General features: G+C 40.4%; 1 protein-coding gene across 1 annotated transcript in view; it reads right to left on the bottom strand.

Moving 5' to 3' along the window:
• Nucleotides 1–765: 765 nt before the first annotated feature.
• Nucleotides 766–23365, bottom strand: part of SLC6A11 (solute carrier family 6 member 11) — a 325430-nt gene continuing 302830 nt past the window's right edge. Inside the window, exons 10-15 of the mRNA XM_073574234.1 lie at nt 18339–18451; nt 15466–15603; nt 10903–11005; nt 8844–8944; nt 8262–8432; nt 766–1492 (exon numbers count right to left, since the gene is read on the bottom strand). Of these exons, the coding sequence (XP_073430335.1) occupies nt 1340–1492; nt 8262–8432; nt 8844–8944; nt 10903–11005; nt 15466–15603; nt 18339–18451 (779 nt within the window). The 3' untranslated portion in view covers nt 766–1339. The remainder of the gene's footprint in view (nt 1493–8261; nt 8433–8843; nt 8945–10902; nt 11006–15465; nt 15604–18338; nt 18452–23365) is intronic.

Raw genomic sequence — 23365 nt, 5'->3', positions numbered from 1 at the left:
GTTTTATTATGGGAGGTCAGTGCCAAGCCCTATTCAATTATACAATAAGTACTGTGCGCATTGGCCGCTGTCAAGGTCTAGGAAATGAGCTCTTATATGGTAGGAAACAAGTACAGTATACTAGGAAAAGAGACAATGTTTTCTGCCTTTCTGCTATTAAAGGGGTTGTCCACTGCTAGGACAAGCTCTTCTTGATCAAAATGTTTGGCGCCGTTAAAATAATAAAGCCTATATTCACCTTCCAAGCCGGTGCTGTACCCACAGCATCAGTACTCATTCTCGCCAGGGCTCCCGTGCAGTTGTTGTAATACGTGACGCTGGCGCCCAATCAGCTCTGGCGTCACCGTCTCCGCCTTTGGACAAATTGAACATGAAGAGGAAGTCCGGACTGTAGCTGATCTCTGACTTCCTCTTCCTGCTCAATTCGTCAGGAGGCCGGGACAATGACTCCAGGGCTGATTGGGCGCTGGCGTCATGTGTCACAGCAACCGCACTGGAGTCCAGAGAGACGGAGTACCAACACTGCGGAAATGGCGTCGGCACAGGAGGTGATTGTAAACTTTATTATTTTATGGGGGCCAAGCGAGGGGAATGAGAAGTTGTCCAAGTAGTGGACAACTTTTTTAATGATTATTTAGTGACAGAGAATCCTCATTAAATTCTCCCAATTCAGAATTTACTTAAAGGCCAATGTGGAGAATTTCATGAGGCATCAAAGGAAAATTTGATTAGTTAACATTTTCTTTAGTATAAACAAGTACTATCACAATGGAAAAAAACTGTTTAGTCATATAGAAACATACAATACAAGAATTCACCATGTATTAGCAATTAAGTCTTTTTTTCCCTTGGCTAAAAGAAAACAGGTAACTCGATCGGCCATTGTATGGATAGGTCATAAACAAGGAAAATGAGCTCAAAACCGGAACTACATAATAACAAGCTTTTTCATAGACTTACATTACCAGCTGGAATGGTCATAACTGTGTACATTAGATGAAAAGAATATCCTATGGAAACACCATGCTTCATAAAATCCAAGGTATAAAAATTTTACAACAATGCTATACATGTGTCTAGAGCTCTATAAAACATGGACCAGTATCACAACATTACATAAACTTGGCACTAAAAAAACCTCATACAATACTGGTTTTATAATCAGTCACTTATAGAATATAATTAAAAAAAAATCATTTGGAGCATAATACAGTGTACACTTTAAAATTAAACATGTTAAAATTTGTGCGAAACAGGTGAGCCTCTATTAATTGAGTGAAATAATATTCTTTTCATATTCTTATTTTACAAAACAACAACTTTTCAAATAAAATATCCATTAGAAGTGCGTTTCTTTTTCTGTAATGGCCGATATGGTTCCATCACCTTTGAGCTGGGCGTCACAGTCGTTTACAGCATTTGTACAAGCGGCAACTCGAAGATTCCCTCTCATCTTTAAATCTGGGCTGGGTAATATCAAAGATTTAAATCTCTGCAAAAAAAAGAAGAGGGTTGCATTGGGTTAGGGGCAAGAAAATAATACAAAACAAATTGTACAATGTTTCATGCGAATATGAACAAATGCGGCTATACAGTTTGTTTCCTTTGTAAATTAATAGATTTTAAACTTAAAATGCTTACTACCCAATGCTTCTACTAGGGGAGCTTACGCCAAAAGTATTTACATAGCACCTTGTTGCAGTGCATTATCCCACATCTACCATCACCAGATGCCCCTTCCAGCCTTTGATCTTCCATTAAGGTCCTCTGTGCTCCGCTTCCGCTTTCCCGATTCTACTCTTTGTTCTGGTCCTTGTATATTTGGCCTTTTGCTCAATGCCACCACGGCACCGCCCTCCAACTGGGTCTCCAGTTGATTTTGCACTTCCACTCTGCAGATATCTGGCTTATCGAATGGCTAAGCACTCCTTCAGCCAATGACTAGTAGTCATAGATTATCATAAATTCAAACTGAGCTATTACGGCACCAGTCCTTCATGATAATAGCATAAATTATTGCCACATGAGGAGAAGTTTGCCGTATACAGAAAATATTGGTGGCGCTCGCATAAGAAATAATTCAATGTCTTCCAAGAAAAAGTGGAAAGCAGCACTCATTAGGTGAGTAAAATCCTTTATTCCATCAATGTAGAAAACAAAATGGTAGGCAAAAAGTGAGCGGACTGTGAAGGACGATGGCCGTTTTGCGCTCTCAACTTGTAGAGTTGATCAAATTTGTTTGAATTCGGTCGCCGAATCTGAATTTGCCATAATTGTGCCATATTCGTACCCTATTCATGCCGAATGTATGGATTATGATCAGTTCCGAACATATTCGGTATTTTTTACTCCCATTGACTCTAATGACGCTCGGCTGTGTTCGACGAATATTGCAAAACCAATATTTTTGGTTTTCTCTCCCTGAAAGTCTTATTACATAGGAAACACACTAATACCCCTTTTTGTTCATATTAGGGAGAATTTTCCATCAGTTACTACTGGTAAAGGGGCCCCCCACTCAATAAAGATATACAAGAGCATCATAATGCTGATCCTAGAACTTTGGGTTTTGTAGGGATTGAAAACGTAAGGTACCCCATGCAAGGTGGTAATCACAACCAATTACTGTTAAAAAATGAAGGAAGGTGGATCCTAAAAACTGATGCTACAATATACTACACCTACCACTGCCAGATGCTCTTTCTCCAACCTTTACTCTTCAGTCAGGTTACTCAAAGCTCGGCTTCCCATTCCCTGATGCTACTCTTCGCTTTGGACCCTGCACATTTAGCCTCTTGCTCAATTCCACTGCCCTCCTGTTGAATCTCCTGTTGATGCCTCACTTGCTCTGCAATCTGCAGATTTTTGGCTTCTAGAAGAGTTAACGCATGTCAAAACACTCCTTCAGCCAATGCCTAGTAGTCATAAGCATAATTTACAGGCCATACCTAATACCTGAGCAATAAGGATATCCTGTGGGAAATTCCAAACCTCCTTAAAAGGGGTTAGGTGTGAAGAACTCAAAATTCCTTACACTGCACTTCCTGGCTTCTCTTACGTTAAATGTGTTAGCAATCGAATCGGTCTATCCCATCCTACGTAGGCCTTGCAACATTCATTGAACACAAGAGTAAGTCAGGTTAGCTCAGTGAATCCTGCTGAAGCTAGACACACAGCCTGAAACATGTTTTCAGAGCACACTCCATGCCTAGAAACAGGCAATTACTGGGATATTGTGCTGACAATTAATTGACTTTACAAGTGTGTCCGTGCACAAGAGTTTCAGTGCAACAGTTTAGGAGTCTTTACAGGAGTAAATGATGCCTCTTTTTGTGATTTTGGTTCAAGTTTTGGTGCATACCCTTGCCTCACTAGCCAATGAGCCAGCGAGGCACAACTTACTGAAGTACTGCTGTAGAAGACCATTTTTCACTGCAGTTCATCAACTCACTCACCGAGAAGTTTCACTTTACTAATATTGTGTAATTTGCACATTATTCTAGTGAAAACATGGAAACCCAAAAAAACTCTTTATTGTCTAGGGACAATAATTTTGCTGCTTCTGTATGGTTTATTTTACTTTTAATGACTAAAAACATTCCACAGAAAAGTAACATTAAATGTATATATATATATATATATATATATATATATATTTATATATATACACTGCTCAAAAAAAATAAAGGGAACACTTAAACAACACAATGTAACTCCAAGTCAATCACACTTCAAGGGATATTAATTTTAATTTACAATAATCATTTTTATGTTTTATTGCTCTCAATGCATTACTTGAGTAAAGATAAAGATTTGCAACTGGATTTTGACATTGAGTGATATCTAGGATGTGTTCCCTTTATTTTTTTGAGCAGTATATATATATATATATATACACTCACTGGCCACTTTATTAGGTACACCTGTCCAACTGTGTGTTAAGACTTAATTTCTAATCAGCCAATCACATGGCGGCAACTCAGTGCATTTAGGCATGTAGACATGGTCAAGACAATCTCCTGCAGTTCAAACCGAGCATCAGTATGGGGAAGAAAGGTGATTTGAGTGCCTTTGAACGTGGCATGATTGTTGGTGCCAGAAGGGCTGGTCTGAGAATTTCAGAAACTGCTGATCTACTGGGATTTTCACGCACAACCATCTCTAGGGTTTACAGAGAATGGTCCGAAAAAGAAAAAAAATCCAGTGAGCGGCAGTTCTGTGGCCGGAAATGCCATGTTGATGTCAGAGGTCAGAGGAGAATGGGCAGACTGGTTCGAGCTGATAGAAAGGCAACAGTGACTCAAATTGCCACCCGTTACAACCAAGGTAGGCAGAAGAGCATCTCTGAACGCACAGTGCGTCGAACTTTGAGGCAGATGGGCTACAGCAGCAGAAGACCACACCGGGTACCACTCCTCTCAGCTAAGAACAGGAAACTGAGGCTACAATTTGCACAAGCTCATCGAAATTGGACAGTAGAAGATTGGAAAAACGTTGCCTGGTCTGATGAGTCTCGATTTCTGCTGCGACATTCGGATGGTAGGGTCAGAATTTGGCGTAAACAACATGAAAGCATGGATCCATCCTGCCTTGTATCAACGGTTCAGGCTGGTGGTGGTGGTGTCATGGTGTGGGGAATTTTTTCTGGGCACTCTTTGGGCCCCTTGGTACCAATTGAGCATCGTTGCAACGCCACAGCCTACCTGAGTATTGTTGCTGACCATGTCCATCCCTTTATGACCACAATGTACCCAACATCTGATGGCTACTTTCAGCAGGATAATGCGCCATGTCATAAAGCTCGAATCATCTCAGATTGGTTTCTTGAACATGACAATGAGTTTACTGTACTCAAATGGCCTCCTCAGTCACCAGATCTCAATCCAATAGAGCATCTTTGGGATGTGGTGGAACGGGAGATTCGCATCAGGGATGTGCAGCCGACAAATCTGCGCCAACTGTGTGATGCCATCATGTCAATATGGTCCAAAATCTCTGAGGAATGCTTCCAGCACCTTGTTGAATCTCTGCCACGAAGAATTGAGGCAGTTCTGAAGGCAAAAGGGGGTCCAACCCCTTACTAGCATGGTGTACCTAATAAAGTGGCCAGTGAGTGTATATATATATATATATATATATATACAGTGGGGAAAAAAAGTATTTAGTCAGCCACCAATTGTGCAAGTTCTCCCACTTAAAAAGTTGAGAGAGGCCTGTAATTGACATCATAGGTAGACCACGACTATGAGAGTCAAAATGAAAAAACAAATCCAGAAAATCACTTTGTCTGATTTGGCAAGATTTATTTTGCAAATTAGGGTGGAAAACAAATATTTGGTCACCTGAAAACATACAAGATTTCTAGCTCTCACAGACCTGTAACTTCTTCTTTAAGAGGCTCCTCTGTCCTCCACTCATTACCTGTAGTAATGGCATCTGTTTGAACTTGTTATCAGTATAAAAGACACCTGTCCACAACCTCAAACAGTCACACTCCAAACTCCACTATGGTGAAGATCAAAGAGCTGTCGAAGGACACCAGAAGAAAATTGTAGCCCTGCACTAGGCTGGGAAGAATGAATCTGCAATAGTCAAGCAGCTTGGTCTGATGAAATCAACTGTGGGGGCAATAATAAGAAAATGGAAGGCATACAAGACCACTGATAATCTCCCTCGTTCTGGAGCTCCATGCCAGATCTCACCCCATGGGGTCAAAATGATCACAAACAGTGAGCAAAAATCCCAGAACCACTCGGGGGGACCTAGGGAGTGACCTGCATAGAGCTGGGACCACTGTAACAAAGGCTGCCATCAGTAACACACTACGCTGCCATGAACTCAGATCCTGCAGTGCCAGACATGTTCCCCTGCTTAAGCCAGTACATTTCTGGGCCTGTCTGAAGTTTGCAAGAGAGCATTTAGATTATCCAGAAGTGTATTGGGAGAATGTGGTCTGATGAAACCAAAGTAGAATTGTTTGATAGAAACAAAACTCATCATATTTGGAGGAGACAGAATGCTGAGTTGCATCCAAAGAACACCACAACTACTGTGAAGCATGGGGGTGGCAACATCATGCCTTGGGGTTGTTTCTCTGCAAATGGACCAGGACGACTCATCCGTGTACATGAAAAAATGAATGGAACCATGTATTGTGAGATTTTGAGTGCATACTTCCTTCCATCAGCAAGGGTCGTTCAGCATGATAATGATCCCAAGCACACCACCAGGGCAATGAATGAGTGGCTTCGTAAGAAGCATATGAAGGTCCTGAAGTGGCCTAGCCAGTCTCCAGATCTCAACCCCATAGTAAACCTTTGGAGGGATTTGAAAGTCTGTGTTTTCCAATGACAGGCCCAAAACATCACTGCTCTAGGGTAGAGATGAGCGAATTTGTTCGGATTCGGTTCTGAATACGATCAAAATCTAATTTTGTTTTTGCAATATTCGTCGAACACAGCTGAACATCATTAGAGTCAATGGGAGTAGAAATTTCCGAATATGTTCGGAACCGATCATAAGACAAACATTCGGCACAAATAGTGTTCGAATATGGCCTGAATATGTCAAAATCAGATTCGGGGACAAAATCCGAAGAAATTTGCTCATCTCTACTCTCAAGGAGATCTGCATGAAAGAATGGGCTAACATACCACCAACAGTGTGTGCCATCCTTGTGAAGACTTACAGAAATCGTTTGACCTCTGTCATTGCCAACAAAGGATATATAACAAAATATTGAGATGAATTTTTGTTAATAACCAAATACTTATTTTCCACCATAATTTGAAAAATGAATCTTGCCAAATCAGACAAGATGATTTTCTGGATTTGTTTTCTCATTTTGACTCTCATAGTTGTGGTCTACCTATGATGTCAATTACAGGCCTCTCTCATCATATTAAGTGGGAGAACTTGCACAATTGGTGGCTGACTAAATACTTTTTCACCACCATATACATATATATATATATATATATATATATATATATAATACATATATATACAGTACAGACCAAAAGTTTGGACACATCTTCTCATTCAAAGAGTTTTCTTTATTTTAATGACTATGAAAATTGTAGATTCACTCTGAAGGCATCAAAACTATGAATTTACACATGTGGAAAGGAAGACCAAGAGTCACCTCTGCTGCGGAGGATAAGTTCATCCGAGTCACCAGCCTCAGAAATCGCAGGTTAACAGCAGCTCAGATTAGAGACCAGGTCAATGCCACACTGAGTTCTAGCAGCAGACACATCTCTACAACAACTGTTAAGACGAGACTTTGTGCAGCAGGCCTTCATGGTAAAATAGCTGCTAGGAAACCACTGCTAAGGACAGGCAACAAGCAGAAGAGACTTGTTTGGGCTAAAGAACACAAGGAATGGACATTAGACCAGTGGAAATCTGTGCTTTGGTCTGATGAGTCCAAATTTGAGATCTTTGGTTCCAACCACCGTGTCTTTGTGTGATGCAGAAAAGGTGAACGAATGGACTGGTTCCCACCCTGAAGCATGGAGGATGAGGTGTGATGGTGTGGGTGCTTTGCTGGTGAGACTGTTGGGGATTTATTCAAAATTGAAGGCATACGGAACCAGCATGGCTACCACAGCATCTTGTAGCAGCATGCTATTCCATCCGGTTTGCGTTTAGTTGGACCATTATTTATTTTTCAACAGGACAATGACTCCAAACACACCTCCAGGCTGTGTAAGGGCTATTTGACCAAGAAGGAGAGTGATGGGGTGCTACGCCAGATGACCTGGCTTCCACAGTCACCAGACCTGAACCCAATCAAGATGGTCTGGGGTGAGCTGGACCGCAGAGTGAAGGCAAAAGGGCCAACAAGTGCTAAGCATCTCTGGGAACTCCTTCAAGACTGTTGGAAGACCATTTCCGGTGACTACCTCTTGAAGCTCATCAAAAGAATGCCAAGAGTGTGCAAAGCAGTAATCAAAGCAAAAGGTGGCTACTTTGAAGAACCTAGAATATAAGACATATTTTCAGTTGTTTCACACTTTTTTGTTAATTATATAATTCCACATGTGTTAATTCATAGTTTTGATGCCTTCAGAGTGAATCTACAATTTTCATAGTCATGAAAATAAAGAAAACTCTTTGAATGAGAAGGTGTGTCCAAACTTTTGGTCTGTACTGTATATATATATATATATATATATATATATATATAATTATCTATGAAATACAAAATAACTCTAAAAATTTGTATTTTTTCATCGTGAACATTTGAGAACTTTCACCTCGGATATTGTCCCTTCGGTCTTCCACACCTTCACTATTATCCACAGTGGAATGCAGACCATAGATGACAGCGCCATCATCCATCCTATACCATAGCCCCACGTTGGGTAGGTGTATACATTATTGTACTTTAGTGGCTTGTACTTCACCAAGAAAAATATAAAGATGCTCTGTAATAAAAGTGAAAAGCATAATATATTATAAAAGCACTTAATTGGTAGATTTTCTTATCAACTTTGAAACACACAGCCCAGACTCCTAAGTATAGAAAAAACAGGGATTGCAATCTATACATTTTTTGTTACATTACTTGTTACATTAAATCTAACCTGGATCAACAGTGGTTTTTGTTTCGCCTAAGCAAATAAATATGGATAAATCTTACAGCAGTTTTCTGGTTTTACTATATATAAAAACAAAAAAACAAAGTTATCACAGTCATGCTTTACAACTAATTAAAAAAATTATTGCTTCGTAGATGGTTATAATTACTGACAATTAGATCGCAAATTGTCATCAACAATTAACACTAGATACGAATGCTTAGTCATTATAAAAAAAAACTATACTAATAAACTTACAGCACAAATTCCAGGGGTGAAAACCATCCAACACCATTTAATTAAGAAGAATGGACGGTGCCCAATCATGTCTTCAATATTGTCGTAAAACCGATTGCTTCCTAAAAACGAAAATGGTAATATTAAGGCAAAATATCAGCCTTCCATTACCATCACCGCCTGAAGAAAAATGTGGTTAAGTTTCCTGAAGCAACCTGAGCTCACATAAAGACTGTCTTCAATGCGCATCAATACTACATAGCACAAGATGTTTAATCTGTCAAAGTTCAATTTTCAAAAGCATATGCTCATTAGACGAGTGTTTCCCAAACTGCAGTCCTCAGGGACCCCAACAGATCTTGTTTTCAGAATTTCCTTAGTATTATTATTATTATTATTATTATTTATTGTTATAGCGCCATTTATTCCATGGCGCTTTACATGTGAGGGGGGTATACATAAAAACAAGTACAATAATCTTAAACAATACAAGTCATAACTGGTACAGGAGGAGAGAGGACCCTGCCCGCGAGGGCTCACAATCTTCAAGGGATGGGTGATAATACAGTAGGCGAGGGTAGAGCTGGTCGTGCAGCGGTTAGTATTGCACAGGTGATAGAATTATTATCAAGGCAATATAAATTGCCTCCCACTCTCAAACCTGTACAATACTAAGGAAAAAATGAAAATATGATCTATTGGGGGCCTGAGGACTAGAGTATGGCCGGGATCACACATGCGAGGAATACGGCCGAGTCTCGTATCCTAATACCCGGCACTGCCGCTGGCACTCAGATCGAAGCATGTAGCTGCATAGAAATACTTGGAGGCGCACGCTCCGCTCTTGAGTTCCGGGAGCAGTGCCGGGTATTAACATGTGAGACTCGGTCGTATTCCTCGCATGTGTGAACCCGGCCTATATGAAAAACTCTATTGGACCTCTTTTTCGTAGATTTAAATTTCTAATGAGCCAAGTAAAAACCAATAATCAAGGGAACTTATCCTAAAGACTGCATTGTACTTTTCATAGAATCATAGAATCGTAGAGTTGGAAGGGACCTCCTGGGCCATCTGGTCCAACCCCCTGCTCAAACCCCCCTGCTTTTGCTGTAGGACCTACTGTATTTCCATACCCCTTAAACAGCTGTTGGCCATACATTCACTCTATCTATAGATACGCCTCCTATCTCTTCATATAGAAATGTCATGCCTACTGTGCTTTTTAGTGCAGCGCAAACTGACTTCAAGTCCGCAGCATGTCAATTTCTCTCGGGGGCTGAGTTTTCCATGTGGAATGTCCCCATAGACTTGTGTTAAGTGCGGAAATTCCACAGGCAAAAAAACGCACATGCATTTTAAGCGTGTTTTCAAGGCAGAAACACTTCAAAAACACATTGCAATCCGCATCGAAGTGAATCAAAGTTTTGTTAAAGCCAAAAACAAAAACAGGAAATATCAAAAACAAAGCAGCTTTATTTAAAGCATGACACTCCAAAAAGACAAATTGTGATAAAATTGCTTGTTAAAAAAAATGCACACACAAAAGCAATGAAAAAAAAATAAAACACAAAGTGACCTAATTGAAACTATTGGTGCAGAAATTCCACAGCGTCAAAAACTCAATGCGGGAACGTAAGCTGACTTCTTAAAGAGAATCTTTCAACAAATTTTACATTTTGAACCGGACACAAGATAATGATGGTTGCTCAAGTAAATTAAACTTTTTTTTAAATCAATTTCTCCGTTGCGGCGATATTAGAAATCAAAAGTGTTTTGGTTCGTAATGAGTTAACGTTTGTTAAGTCGAAGTGGGTGTTATCAAATAACTGATGCAGGAAAAAGTACACGCCCCCAATGAAAACACCCATTTGGATAAAGGTAAAGTTAACTCATTAGGTGCCAAATACTTTGATTTGTGATATCTCCGCAACATAGAGGCGACTTAAAAAAAAAAAAAAAAGATTCCGCTCTGTAGCCGCTATTGCATCATATGTCCAGTTCAACATGGTAAAAAAAAAAAGCTTAATTTGATCCACACGTACTAGATTGTATTCTTTAAAATGAATGCTAAAGAACTTACCATAAATCCAACCTATGCAGATACATTCAAACACTGCAACAAACAGAAGACACATTCCACTAGCAGCATACGAGTCAAAGAGCTGAAAGACATACATTCCACCCTAGGAGACAAAATGAAAGTTAGTGATAAAGCTTCTTCCTTAACTTTTGATGTAAAGCTGGAAATCTTAAAGGGGTTGTCCACCTTCGGGGACAGTTCTTTTTTCTTTTACTTTAAAAGATAGGATTCAGTCTTTTGTCAGATCTTGCAGTATCAAGGGTGTAGCCATTATATATTTAGGGTTCCGTTCCATCCTCGTAAACTTGTGGCAATTGATTACTGCATGAGCTTTTCTCACAATATATTCTAGATTGATTCTCCAGAATGCAAATCCTCATGATTCTCTGGAAATTCTCTTATTGCCAGTTAGGGATGGCTTGAACTCACTAGAATTGCAGAAGTCCATATACGTTTATTTTACAATTTGTTTTGCAAAAAGCCATCTGGTCCTCTGTGCCTTTCTTTTTGCCATTCCCCATTGTGTGGATCTTTTTCAGTCTCCTTTATTTCAGATCGACTAAGCCTTTGGCTTCCTTGTGTTTCGTACCATCATGGTGCATGGTGCTAGAGGATGTCAGAGACAAAATTGGCGGAGGATGACACCCAGATTTAAGGTAAACCTTTCAGCATGATTTTGCTCAGTAAACTGCAGGCACTGTCAGGTTATGCATAAGGATGAGCGAGTATACTAGTTAGGATTCGGTACTTGGTGAGTAATGAGGTACTCGCAGTACTCGAATCCTAGCGAGTAAATTTCACTACTCGCCTCGCAATATTCAGATCTCCTGCCTGGCATGTGTTAGCCAATCACAGTAAAGCTCCCGCCTTCTTTGTTGTGGCATTACTGTGATTGGCTGGCCACGCAGCGTCACTGTATCGCTGGAGCTTCTGGAGTGCAGTCGCATAAGCTGATGTGGCTGCTCTCCATGAGAGATCAACATGGGACCCTAGTTATTAATGGGACTATGGCGGAAAGGTCAGTATAGGTTGCTTTAATATTTTAATTTTTTACAAGTGATCGATGGCTTCGGGGAATTAGGTGTGTGCGGTGAGTATGTACTCTATGTTATGTGTTGTATGTTATGTGTATGTACTATATGTTATATGTTGTATGTTCTGTATGTCTTTTTTTAACATTCACCACATTAGCCGGATGATGGGAATACTACTTTCCCATCATCCGCTAATGCTGTCACTGTAGCGGGCATAGCCGGATGGGACAAGTAGTCCCATCGGACGATGCCCGCACAGCCCGCACAGGCCCCTAGCCCAGCACAGCCCCACATACACACAGAGAACCACAGACCCCGCACACATTCTCCACGCACACATAGTCTCCGTCCACACACATTCTCTGACCATTACTCGGACTTCCCATAGACTTACATTGAACTCGCTATTAGGAGCTACTCGCAATGAGTACAGCAAGTCCGAGTATTTCATTACTCGCTCATCTCTAGTTATGCAGTTATACTGATTAAAATGATACTTGGGTTGATGATATCCATCTTGTGGTTCTTGTTTAATCTGTATTTGTAGTTTTCAGTTAATGAGATTCTTGATCTTTGGCCGGGGCTTTATGTGGTGTTCTGCTTACATATTCATCTGTATGGGCTTATCACAGGTCACTGATCATTCAGTCAAGCAAAAAAGGAATAAATAGGCAGAAGACATAATAATGTGGAGGCCGGATAATCAATGATTACACGGCCATAGAAAATGATCACTAATATATATTGTATATCATGATCCACATATTAAGACTGACCAGTATACAGAAAACTGCACATTTAATAGAAACTACCCAGAAGGAAAAAGCAGTCACAATTCCATAAAATACAAATTTTATTAGAAGATATTAAAAAATTATATAAGGACATACAGTGCATGGTTGGGGAAAGACAGAAAATGTAACGTCATCATGGTCAAAAAAGGAATAACCACACTGCACGCATCACACCAGGAAATAAAGTAGTATTGGATGTACGTAGATTACCAGTAATTGGCCAGGGAAGGAGTGGCAAGGAGTGTACAAAGACATCACCATATAGCCAGTTAGGAAAATGTCCTTTTAAATAAAAGACTTCCCTGTCCTTGAAGAACACACAACGTACAAACCTGATGCTATGTGAGGCATCAGGAATAAAAGCTAATAGTAGTTGAACACCCCCTGAGGAAGGAGTCCTTTGGCTCCGAAACGCGCGTCGGGGACCGGATTGACCCCACTGCCACCACTGCTTCCAGGTATCGCAATATAGCTATTAGCTTTTATTCCTGATGCCTCACATAGCATCAGGTTTGTATGTTGTGTGTTCTTCAAGGACAGGGAAGTCTTTTATTTAAAAGGACATTTTCCTAACTGGCAATATGGTGATGTCTTTGTACACTCCTTGCCACTCCTTCCCTGGCCAATTACTGGTAATCTACGTACATCCAATACTACTTTATTTCCTGGTGTGATGCGTGCAGTGTGGTTATTCCTTTTTTGACCATGATGACGTTACATTTTCTGTCTTTCCCCAACCATGCACTGTATGTCCTTATATAATTTTTTAATATCTTCTAATAAAATTTGTATTTTATGGAATTTTGACTGCTTTTTCCTTCTGGGTAGTTTCAAGCAAAAAAGGAAGCACACTGTAGCGCCAAACCATGCAAACATGAAAAATGAATAATGAATTGCATTACTGCATTAGCAGTATTGAAAATTGAGAAAGTTTAGCACATAAAATAGCCAAGTTATGTGTACCTGGAAGCCACGTTAAGGCATTTCTCGTTTTCCAGGTCCCTGTCTATGCCAATCCTCACTAAGACTGAAGTCTCCATCTGAATGGGAACCTATGAAAAATCCTCTGTTGGGACTGAAGTCTATATCTCTGTGGAGGGGAAAATGGCCCTGGTTTGATTAAAAACGCCTGCAGCTAACAGGTGGAGTGCTCAGTCAGAAGGTAAATGAATGCAAATTTCAAAAACTGACCGTCACATCCAAGCATAAGCATAGTGTGAACAAGTGCTTAACCTAGAGTCACCAACTCATATACCTTCAAGCAAAAAAGGAAGCACACTGTAGCGCCAAACCATGCAAACATGAAAAATGAATAATGAATTGCATTACTGCATTAGAAGTATGAAAAATTGAGAAAGTTTAGCACATAAAATGGCCAAGTTATGTGTACCTGGCTCCCATTCAGATGGAGACTACAGTCTTAGTGAGGATTGGCATAGAATTGGGACCTGGAAAACGAGAAATGCCTTAACGTGGCTTCCAGGTACACATAACTTGGCTATTTTATGTGCTAAACTTTCTCAATTTTTCTTACTTCTAATGCAGTAATGCAATTCATTATTCATTTTTCATGTTTGCATGGTTTGGCGCTACAGTGTGCTTCCTTTTTTGCTTGAATGTATATGAGTTGGTGACTCTAGGTTAAGCACCTGTTCACACTATGCTTATGCTTGGATGTGATGGTCAGTTTTTGAAATTTTTAAACTGATCATTCAGTGATCTACTCCCTTTTTTACATAATGCCTATAATATTGTGGGGTTAGAAAAAAAATAGATTCAGCAAAATGGCACCTGCAGTGGTGCCTGCACAGTGGCATGTATCACATTATGCATATAATATTGTTGGGTAAAAAGAAGTAAAGTTATCAAAGTGGTGCCGGTGGCGCATGCGCATTAGTATCTGTTGCAATAGATGTTACTGTGCAAGCACCTCCACCATCTTGCTGCAGACATTTTTTTTCTCTAGCACAATGCCAACGTAACATGCGCAGTAGCTTCTATCAATTTCTAGATGCTACTGCGCATGTGCTGCCACCTGCGCTATTTTGCTGGAGAAATAAAAACTGGCTGCAGAAGAATGGCCCCGCTGCAGCACTTGAGAAGTAGCATCTATCATAATGCAATTGATGCTGCTGAGCATGTGCCGCTGCTGGTGCCATTTTGCTGGAGATCAAAAAAATTTTGCTGCAGCAAAATGGCACTGGTGGTGGCGCATCTGCAGTAGCATCTATTGGAACACGATAGGCTCCATTTTGATTACCTTAACTTTTTAAACCTGACAATATTATATGCAGAATGTGATACATGCTACTGTGCAGGTATCACCACCATATTGCTTAGTTTAATTTTTTTTCTAGCCCCACAATATTATTTGCAATGTGTAAAATAGGGGGCAGGTCGGATTTCATCAAAACATGTATCATTTTAGTCAGTATAATGGCACCAACCTGACACTGTCTGTAGTTTACTGAGCACAATCCTGCTGACTGGTCTGCTTTAAGCAGGTCGAAGATGATCCGTGCAGTGGAGTAAGGCAGAATGAGGAGGTGCAGAGGATTTAACAGTGAGTTGCAGGGCTCTGAAAAGATCTCCGAGCATAATAAGGAACATTCTGAAAGAATAACTTTGATCTGGCTCAAATCTCTATGATAAAATGGCGTGATTTCCCGAATTCAAGCCTCAACATATGCGCTCATCTCTAGTAATTAATTGTCATTAGCCATAGATAATCTTACCTCAGTTAACATGATGAGTCCAATAAAATAGGAAGCAATTGAAAGTGCTAATATTAATAATTCTCTGCGGTATCCTCTTCGGAAAATCTTTGGATACATGTCCACCACTGCAGTGACCAAGCTTTCCACACACACAAACTGCAAATGTAAGAAGACATTCGATAAATAACATTCTAAAGAATTAAAGGGGTTGTCAGCTACTAGGTCCGCCACTTCTCATTCCCCAAGTTTATCCACGTTAAAATAAAAACACTAATACTCACCCCTCATACCGTACCAAAAGTATTGGCGCTTGCATTCCCGGGACTCACATGAGGTTGCAACTTCATGTGACCCCAGTGCCCAATGAGCACTGGTGTCACTGTCTCATCCTGAAAGTATAAGTAATCAATAGGGGGTGAGAGCTGTGGCTGGCCATTCATTTCCTCTTGATTACTTATACAGTCAAAGGCGGAGACTGTGATGCCAGCGTTGATTGTGCACAGGGCTCATGTCATGCAACAACCTCACGTGAGCCCCAGGAGAGCGAGTGGTGGCACCGCTGGAACGCCACCGACACAGGAGGTGAGCATAAGTTTTTTATTTTAACGGGTGCAAACATTCAGAGTGAGAAAGGGTTGTCCTAGTATTGGACAAACTCTTTAAAAGGAATGTATAAAAAATTACATATTTTAAATTAGGATTTTATTTTAAACCCATCTTTTCATAAAATTTTCTGATTTTCTTGTGTGACTATCCATATTTTAATATGAGTATTTAATCAATCAATCCTTTTTTAATTTTACAATTAATATTTGTCACTAGATCCCATAGCATAGATGGATGCTTCCTATCCTGTGCCTGTCACTTGACAGCTTTGCTGTATAGATGGGGAAAGGTTGATCAAAGGTGCAATAAAGCAAGATGGTTAAAAAAAGATAAGAAAAAATAACAAGCATATACCGTAAATTATCTGTGACAAGCTTACATTTAATTATTGAGCAACTTTTGATTACTTCTACCTCTTAATGTTTGATTAAGTCAATCTATCCTTTTTTAATTTTTTGATGTGGCATACAAAAATATACATTTATAGTTAGAGATGGGCAGACCTCTGGATGTTTGGGTCTGGTGGGTTGGGCCAAACAGTTAAAAAAAAGTTCAGATTCAGGTACCAAAACATGTGCATGGGGATATTCGTCAGCTCTCTAAATAAGTAATTCAAAAATAAAAAACAGCGTGGTGTCCCCTATATTTTTGACCAGCCAAGAAAAACTCACAGCTAGGGGCTGCAACCCTCAGCTGTCAGCTTTAGCAAGGTTGGTTACCAAGAATAGAGGGGTCCCCATGCTGTTTTTTAAATAATTAAAATAAATTATTTTAAAAAATGGCGTGGGGTCCCCCCCAGTTTTGACAACCAACCAAGCTAAAGGAGACAGCTGGGGGCTGGTATTCCCATGCTGGTAAGGAGCCATGGATATTGGCCCCCAAGGTCTAAAAATAGCAGCCCGCAGCTGCCCAGAAAAGGCACATCTATTAGATGTGCCAAATCTGGCACTTTGCCCAGCTCTTCCCATTTTCGCTGTGTTGATGGCAAGTGGGGTTCATATTTGTGGAGTTGATGTCACCTTTGTGTTGTCTGGTGACATCAACCTTAGTAATGAATAGGCATCTATAAAACACCTATGCATTCAATTATTAGTTATATTGTAAATAAAGTATTTTACTTGAATTAAAAACAAACCCACTTTTTCCATTTTTATTTAAAAACAATAAACACAGTTATACTCACCTAACAATCATTTCATTGAAGCCCTCATCTCCTGTAATAAAACAAAAATAAAAAACAACCATATCCCTCACCTGTCCATCGTTCTGTGCCACGCCGTAATCCATGTCTGAGGATAAACAGGTTTCAATCTGGATGGGGCGAAGATGCAATTTTTCAAAATTGTTTATGTAGAGTGCAGGCACCGGCTGATGAATACTCCCATCGGTCGCTGCCTGCTCTTGCTATTATCAGTGGCAGCAGGCATAGCCTGATGGGAGCAGTAGTCCCATCAGCCGACGCCAGTTACCGGAGGTAAACTTTTTACCTCCAACCACAGCTGTGGGCTCACGCTGTCTGACTGGCGGTAATGATTTTACCGCCGATCAGACGCAGTGTTTGCCATGTGTCATACACATGACAGAGAGAGAAATATCCGTTGTTCGCTTGACCGAACCCAAAGATTAGCATGGACTTCCTGGTGAAGTCCGTGTTTGGTGTCCGTGCCCGAACAATAAGTGTTTGGTACGGATGCCGAATTTTAGTGTTTGGATTCGCCTATCTCTAGTCAGCATAAATTGTGTAAATTTTGATAATATATTAATTTACAGAGAATTATCTCTGGTGTCTGTGACCAGGAGCATCCTCGATTCAAGTGCCATTTACTTTTTTAGTTTTGAAAATTAATAAAAGTTGAGTCATACAAGATTGGGGCGTCTGCTTAATTAAGTATAGTAAAAGTAGTTTACATATATATATATATATATATATATATATATATATATATATATATATATATACAAATAATAAAAAACAAGGGTATATCTAAAAATGTAACATGATCACCTGTGTCATCAATGATTATCAAAATTGACAAATATATTTCAGAAAATTCCAGAAAAGCTTACTTAAAAAAATAATAATTGCTTGCACACAGGGGATTGTTTGTTCAGGAATCACGGGTAGATGAGGAGTGGCTCATAAGTGGAGAAAGAAACACATTCTATATCGCTGATTATGTCTCTTAATTCACTCATACTCTTGATTTATGCGAAGCTTGTCGTAATTAGTGTCCATTTAATTATCATACATTTAAATCACATCAGTAGGAGTTTTTATTTTTTACCTGACTGTCAAGTCCAAGGAATATAAGCATCATGAAAAACAAGGCTGCCCATAGCGGGGCCAAAGGCATCATGGTGACAGCTTTTGGATATGCGATGAAAGCCAGACCAGGACCTAAAAAATACAACAGTGCTTGACAGTAAAAACAGTATATTAGCAATATGTACTAAACCCATATTTACCTGTTTATCCAAGTAGGGGAGTGAAGGGAGGAAAAATGGTGCTCTGGCATGAGACTAGTGTTGCTGGTATGTGCTGGGCATTCAGACATTCAACTAGTTGAATATCAAAAACTGTCAGGAAAAAATGTAATCAGCTCTATCCACAGCTCCATAATGGGTTCCAGATGAGGCAGAATAAGGGGCATGTGTGTGGTCATACATTGATCATTTTTATATATAAGAGTAAGGTCTTGTTCAGATGACCGTAATTTTGGGTACAGTGTGATCTTACAAATCATTGGATCCCACTAGGACCATTATTATTCTATGGGGCCGTGCACAGGCCCAACTTGTTCCTTAGAGATAGTCTGCCCAATGAAAAAATTGCAACATGCTTGATTTGAAGTCTATATTTAGATTGCACTCAACCACGCAAGTCAATGAGTCTTTGGAAAAAATTGGACTGCTTATGGATGATATCTGACTGCAGTCCGATATTCACTGCCTGACAGAATGGAGAAGATGGAGACTTTTTTTTTTGTCTATTGTCTCCACCTTCGAGAGAATGGGATCCTACTGTAATCACAATCTGATAAAACTCTGTACTGTGGTGCTGAGCATTGGAGAGCTTTGTGGGTGAGGGTAATAAGTTTATACTGAATCTGGAATGGATGGGTAGCCAGTGTAATCACTGGCTAGCAAATTTGGCCCGGTTCTCTCGGATGAGAGAAAATACAGTGTTGGGACACTTTTGGCCCCAGCATGCATATTTGTAAAGTATCTTCAGCCTAGTTAATTAAAAAACCATTACAATGAAAAAGTTAAATCTAGGCTAGGCTTTTGCTTATCCCTATCTCTAGAACCCTGTGTGAAATTAAAACAAGCACATAAAGAATTTAAAGGGACACTATGATCAGAGAATGACCTATTGTTCAAATCAGGATTCTGTGTGAACTGTATTTTTTTTTCCATATCATAATCTGTGTTAAAAATAAAAATTAGAACTTTTGCAATTTTCATACTGACCACTGGGATTTTTTAGACTCTTACTATTGTTTCAGGAAACAATACATGTATATCAGCCACAATGGTTGGATGCCGATACTATCTTTTACATTAAGGTATCTTTTGAGCATGTGCAAAAGTCATTGTGAAGGGAGGAGGAGCAGGGTCAGCTGTGATATCGCCTATTGTGATTGGTGGATCCTGAGTTATCAACTGTGTGTAGAGGTGATACCCTTCATTGCAATCCTGCCTTTGATAAAAATGTATAAAGATCGGAATATGAAAAAAATAAACATTGCCAATTTAAAAAAATATATAGATGCAACACAAAAAGCTGATTTAATCAATAGGTCATTTTCATATGTAGCTTCTCTTTAATTTAATTCTAAACTAGACATTGGAACAGCTGAGGAAAACTGCCTCTCAATTGATCCTTTAAAAAGCCGAAAGCTGACTGGCGATACACATCAGATATTTTGAGAAGCGCTGGTAGATTATCTTTACATTGAAGGCATCACAGATGAATTGTCAGATCAGCTTCTTATTTCTGATTCATATGAAAGGACAAGAGCTTCAAATCAAATTTCATATGAACAGGCATTTTTGTTGACTTACCTTAAAGGGGTTTGTCCAGGCATGTGATATTGATAACTTATCTTTTGGCTAGACCATCAATATCAGATTGATTGAGTCTGACAACAAGCAGCCCCACTATCAGCTGCTTTTAGCTCCACTGGCAGATGTAAACATTAATAATAATAATAATCTTTATTTTTTATATAGTGCTAACATATTCTGCAGCGCTTTACAGTTTGCACACATTATCATCACTGTCCCCGATGGGGCTCACAATCTGAATTCCCTATCGGTATGTCTTTGGAATGTGGGAGGAAACCGGAGTACCCGGAGGAAACCCACACAAACACGGGGAGAACATACTGTACAAACTCCTTGCAGATGTTGTCCTTGGTGGGATTCGAACCCAGGACTCCAGCTCTGCAAGGCTGCAGTGCTAACCACTGAGCCACCGTGCTGCCCTATGCCTATGAACAGTATGCCTCCATGGAATGTGTAGTGGCCACTTTTGGGTGCGGCAGTTTGGCTCCTATTATGTACCCACCGATAAGATATTAATGACATATCCTAAAGACAAGTCATTAATATTATGTGCTCAAACAACCTCTTTAAAGTGAACTTGTCAGCAGGTTTTTGCTCAGTAAACTACAGACAGTGTCAGATTGGTGCCGTTATACAGATTAAAATGATACCTTTGTTGATGAAACCCATCTTGTGGTTGTTGTGTAATCTTTATTTGCAGTTTTCAGTTAATGAGATTCTCGAGCTTTGCGGCAGCCTGTGGGGGGGTCTTCATGTGGTGCTCTGCTTAGATATTCATCTTTATGGCTTATGACAGGTCATTGATCCTTCACTGACCTGCCCTCTATTTTACATACTGCATAACATTTTGTGTGGAAAAAAAGAAATTAACATTCATTACACGGGCACCGGCAGCATCGCGTGACGCTAGTCACAACTCACGACTAGGTTGTGAATAAGCGCAGTCAGACTTTCCAGGGTCAATACCAAAAGATAGTAAACCAAGGGAAAATATGAAGTCGCTAGTCAGGTCACATGCCAGGGTCAGAATGCCAGAGAAACAGCAGATAAGCAAAGGGGCAGTAACAAACGGGTAGTCTGAACACGGTCCAAAGGTCAGCAGCAGAAGAAGATCAGAACTTACAGCACAGGGTACAGGCGAACACATCAGAGAGCACGAGCTTAGAACAAGCATTTGACTGGCAATGATCTGGGCCAGACAGCTCAGACAGCTCACCTAAATAACAGGGCAATTACCAAGAATATGGAGCACCTGTGGAAGTCTCTGCACCTTCTGGTCAGATAGGTCAACCAAGATGTCAATCAAAGCACCAACAGCTCAGCACGCCCCAGCACAGGATGGGATGCCAGAACTGTCCATCACAGAGTCCCAGACACTCTGAGTAGAGAAATCATGACACAGCACCTGTGATGTAGCGTGATACAATGGATAATATGCATATATTCATTTATTATTTAGTCAAATAGTATTGTGGGAAGAGAAAAACATTTTCTTGATCAAAATGGCATCGTCGGTTGCGCCTGCACAGTAGCATCTGTTAGGCGTCGGATTCCTGCGGCTACACAGCAGGAGTCCAGAGCCTCTCACATACTGCTTCGCAGCAAGTTACTCCTGAGGCTAAGTCACTCTGCCGCTCCTTTGAGCATGCTCATGAGGCGATCTCCCATTGGAGGTCGGGAGTCACGTGCACAGGTCCTTCTCCTGATCTGATTGGTCCATCTCAGAGATCAGGAAGGTCCCGGCAGCACACGGCTATAAAAGGGTCGCAAGGCTGTTCGGCCATGCGCTAGTATAGGCTATTCTTGCTAGGTGTGTGAATGGTGATGGATGTATGATTCTGGTGAACTCACTAAGATTCCCCTCCCTCTGATATTACGCATGTGGATAGGGAACTATAGTTAGAGTCCGCGCAAGTCAGTGGCAAGCCAAAGGCCACTGTGCACACCGCACCTCTACACTAGCGTCCGGTGGTGTCACGTCTCTCAAGGCACCATCGCTTAGCGGCTGTGTCTGCCGCCGCGCTGCATGTAGCAGCACTTACCGGCATACGCAGCAGCGACGCCACATGCACGGTAGGTCTAGACGGACACCGTCCCCTGTCTTGGAACCATCTCCTGTGACCAGATACCGTGCGTGCAATTTCACTGAGTCCGGTGAAGTCTAACTGGCTCAGTATAACTTGTATGTTTTTGTTACAGCGCCTCGGTGAGTTTAACAGAGTCCGCTCCACGCTCATCGGGTGATGTTGAACCCGAGCACATTATACCGCCATGCAGCGTGTCTTCCATTGTTTAGCAGTGGTTTTAACACCTACTGCACAGTGGACCCCGAGCGGCGAACACAATTTATTATTTACTTATTTAGTGCGTTCTGCCGTTCCTAACAGCATCTATGATGTTCCGATAGATGTTACCGTGCAAGCACCATTTTGCTAGAGGAAAAACAATTGACTCTATCAAGATGGCACCGGCATATTATCTATTGTACCATGTTGCAGCGCAGGCATCGGCTCCTACGTGATGATTGTTAATTTTATTCCACACAATATTCTATGCAGTATGTAAAATAGGGGGCAAGTCACTGAAGGATCAGTGACCTGTCATAAGCCATACAGATGCATATGTAAGCAGAGCACCACATAAAACCCCGCCTAAAGGCCGATTGCAGCCACACCCATAGGCCGCCCCAGAGCACAAAAATCTTATTCACTGAAAACTACAAATAAAGATTAAACAACAACCACAAGATGGATTTCATCACCCAGGTATTATTGTAATCATTGTAAGGGCACCAACCTGACAATGTCTGTAGGTTACTGAGCAAAATCTTGCTGAGTGGTTCACTTTAAGTTATATCTGTATAGAAATGCCTGTACATTTGACATTTAGACCAACTCATCTTCTTTGTTATTGATCAATAGTAAGGAGCTGATTCAGCAATTCATCCGTATTGCCTTCCAGATAATCAAACTTTACCAGTACTTCTCAAAATGCCTGGTGGGCATTACCAGTTGACCTTCAGCTAAAATAGGTTATCAATTTTATTAAGTCTTTTTACCAAACACATTTTCAGTGTTTTAGTAAATGAAGGGTAAAGTTTACATTCACACTTGGTAAAACAAATGCAAGAGGTTGCTCAATGTTTACTCTATCAAAGATAAGGATACCAATACTGTGATTTGCATGTAAAGTTGAAGGGCCCTTCTATAGGCCGATCGCCAAAATTGTGCACTCTCCAATACAG

This window comes from Dendrobates tinctorius, unplaced genomic scaffold, assembly GCF_039654945.1.
Source record: "Dendrobates tinctorius isolate UK_male_01 unplaced genomic scaffold, ASM3965494v1 ptg000038l, whole genome shotgun sequence".
Taxonomy (NCBI): domain Eukaryota; kingdom Metazoa; phylum Chordata; class Amphibia; order Anura; family Dendrobatidae; genus Dendrobates; species Dendrobates tinctorius.
This window is presented reverse-complemented; position numbering and strand designations above follow the sequence as displayed.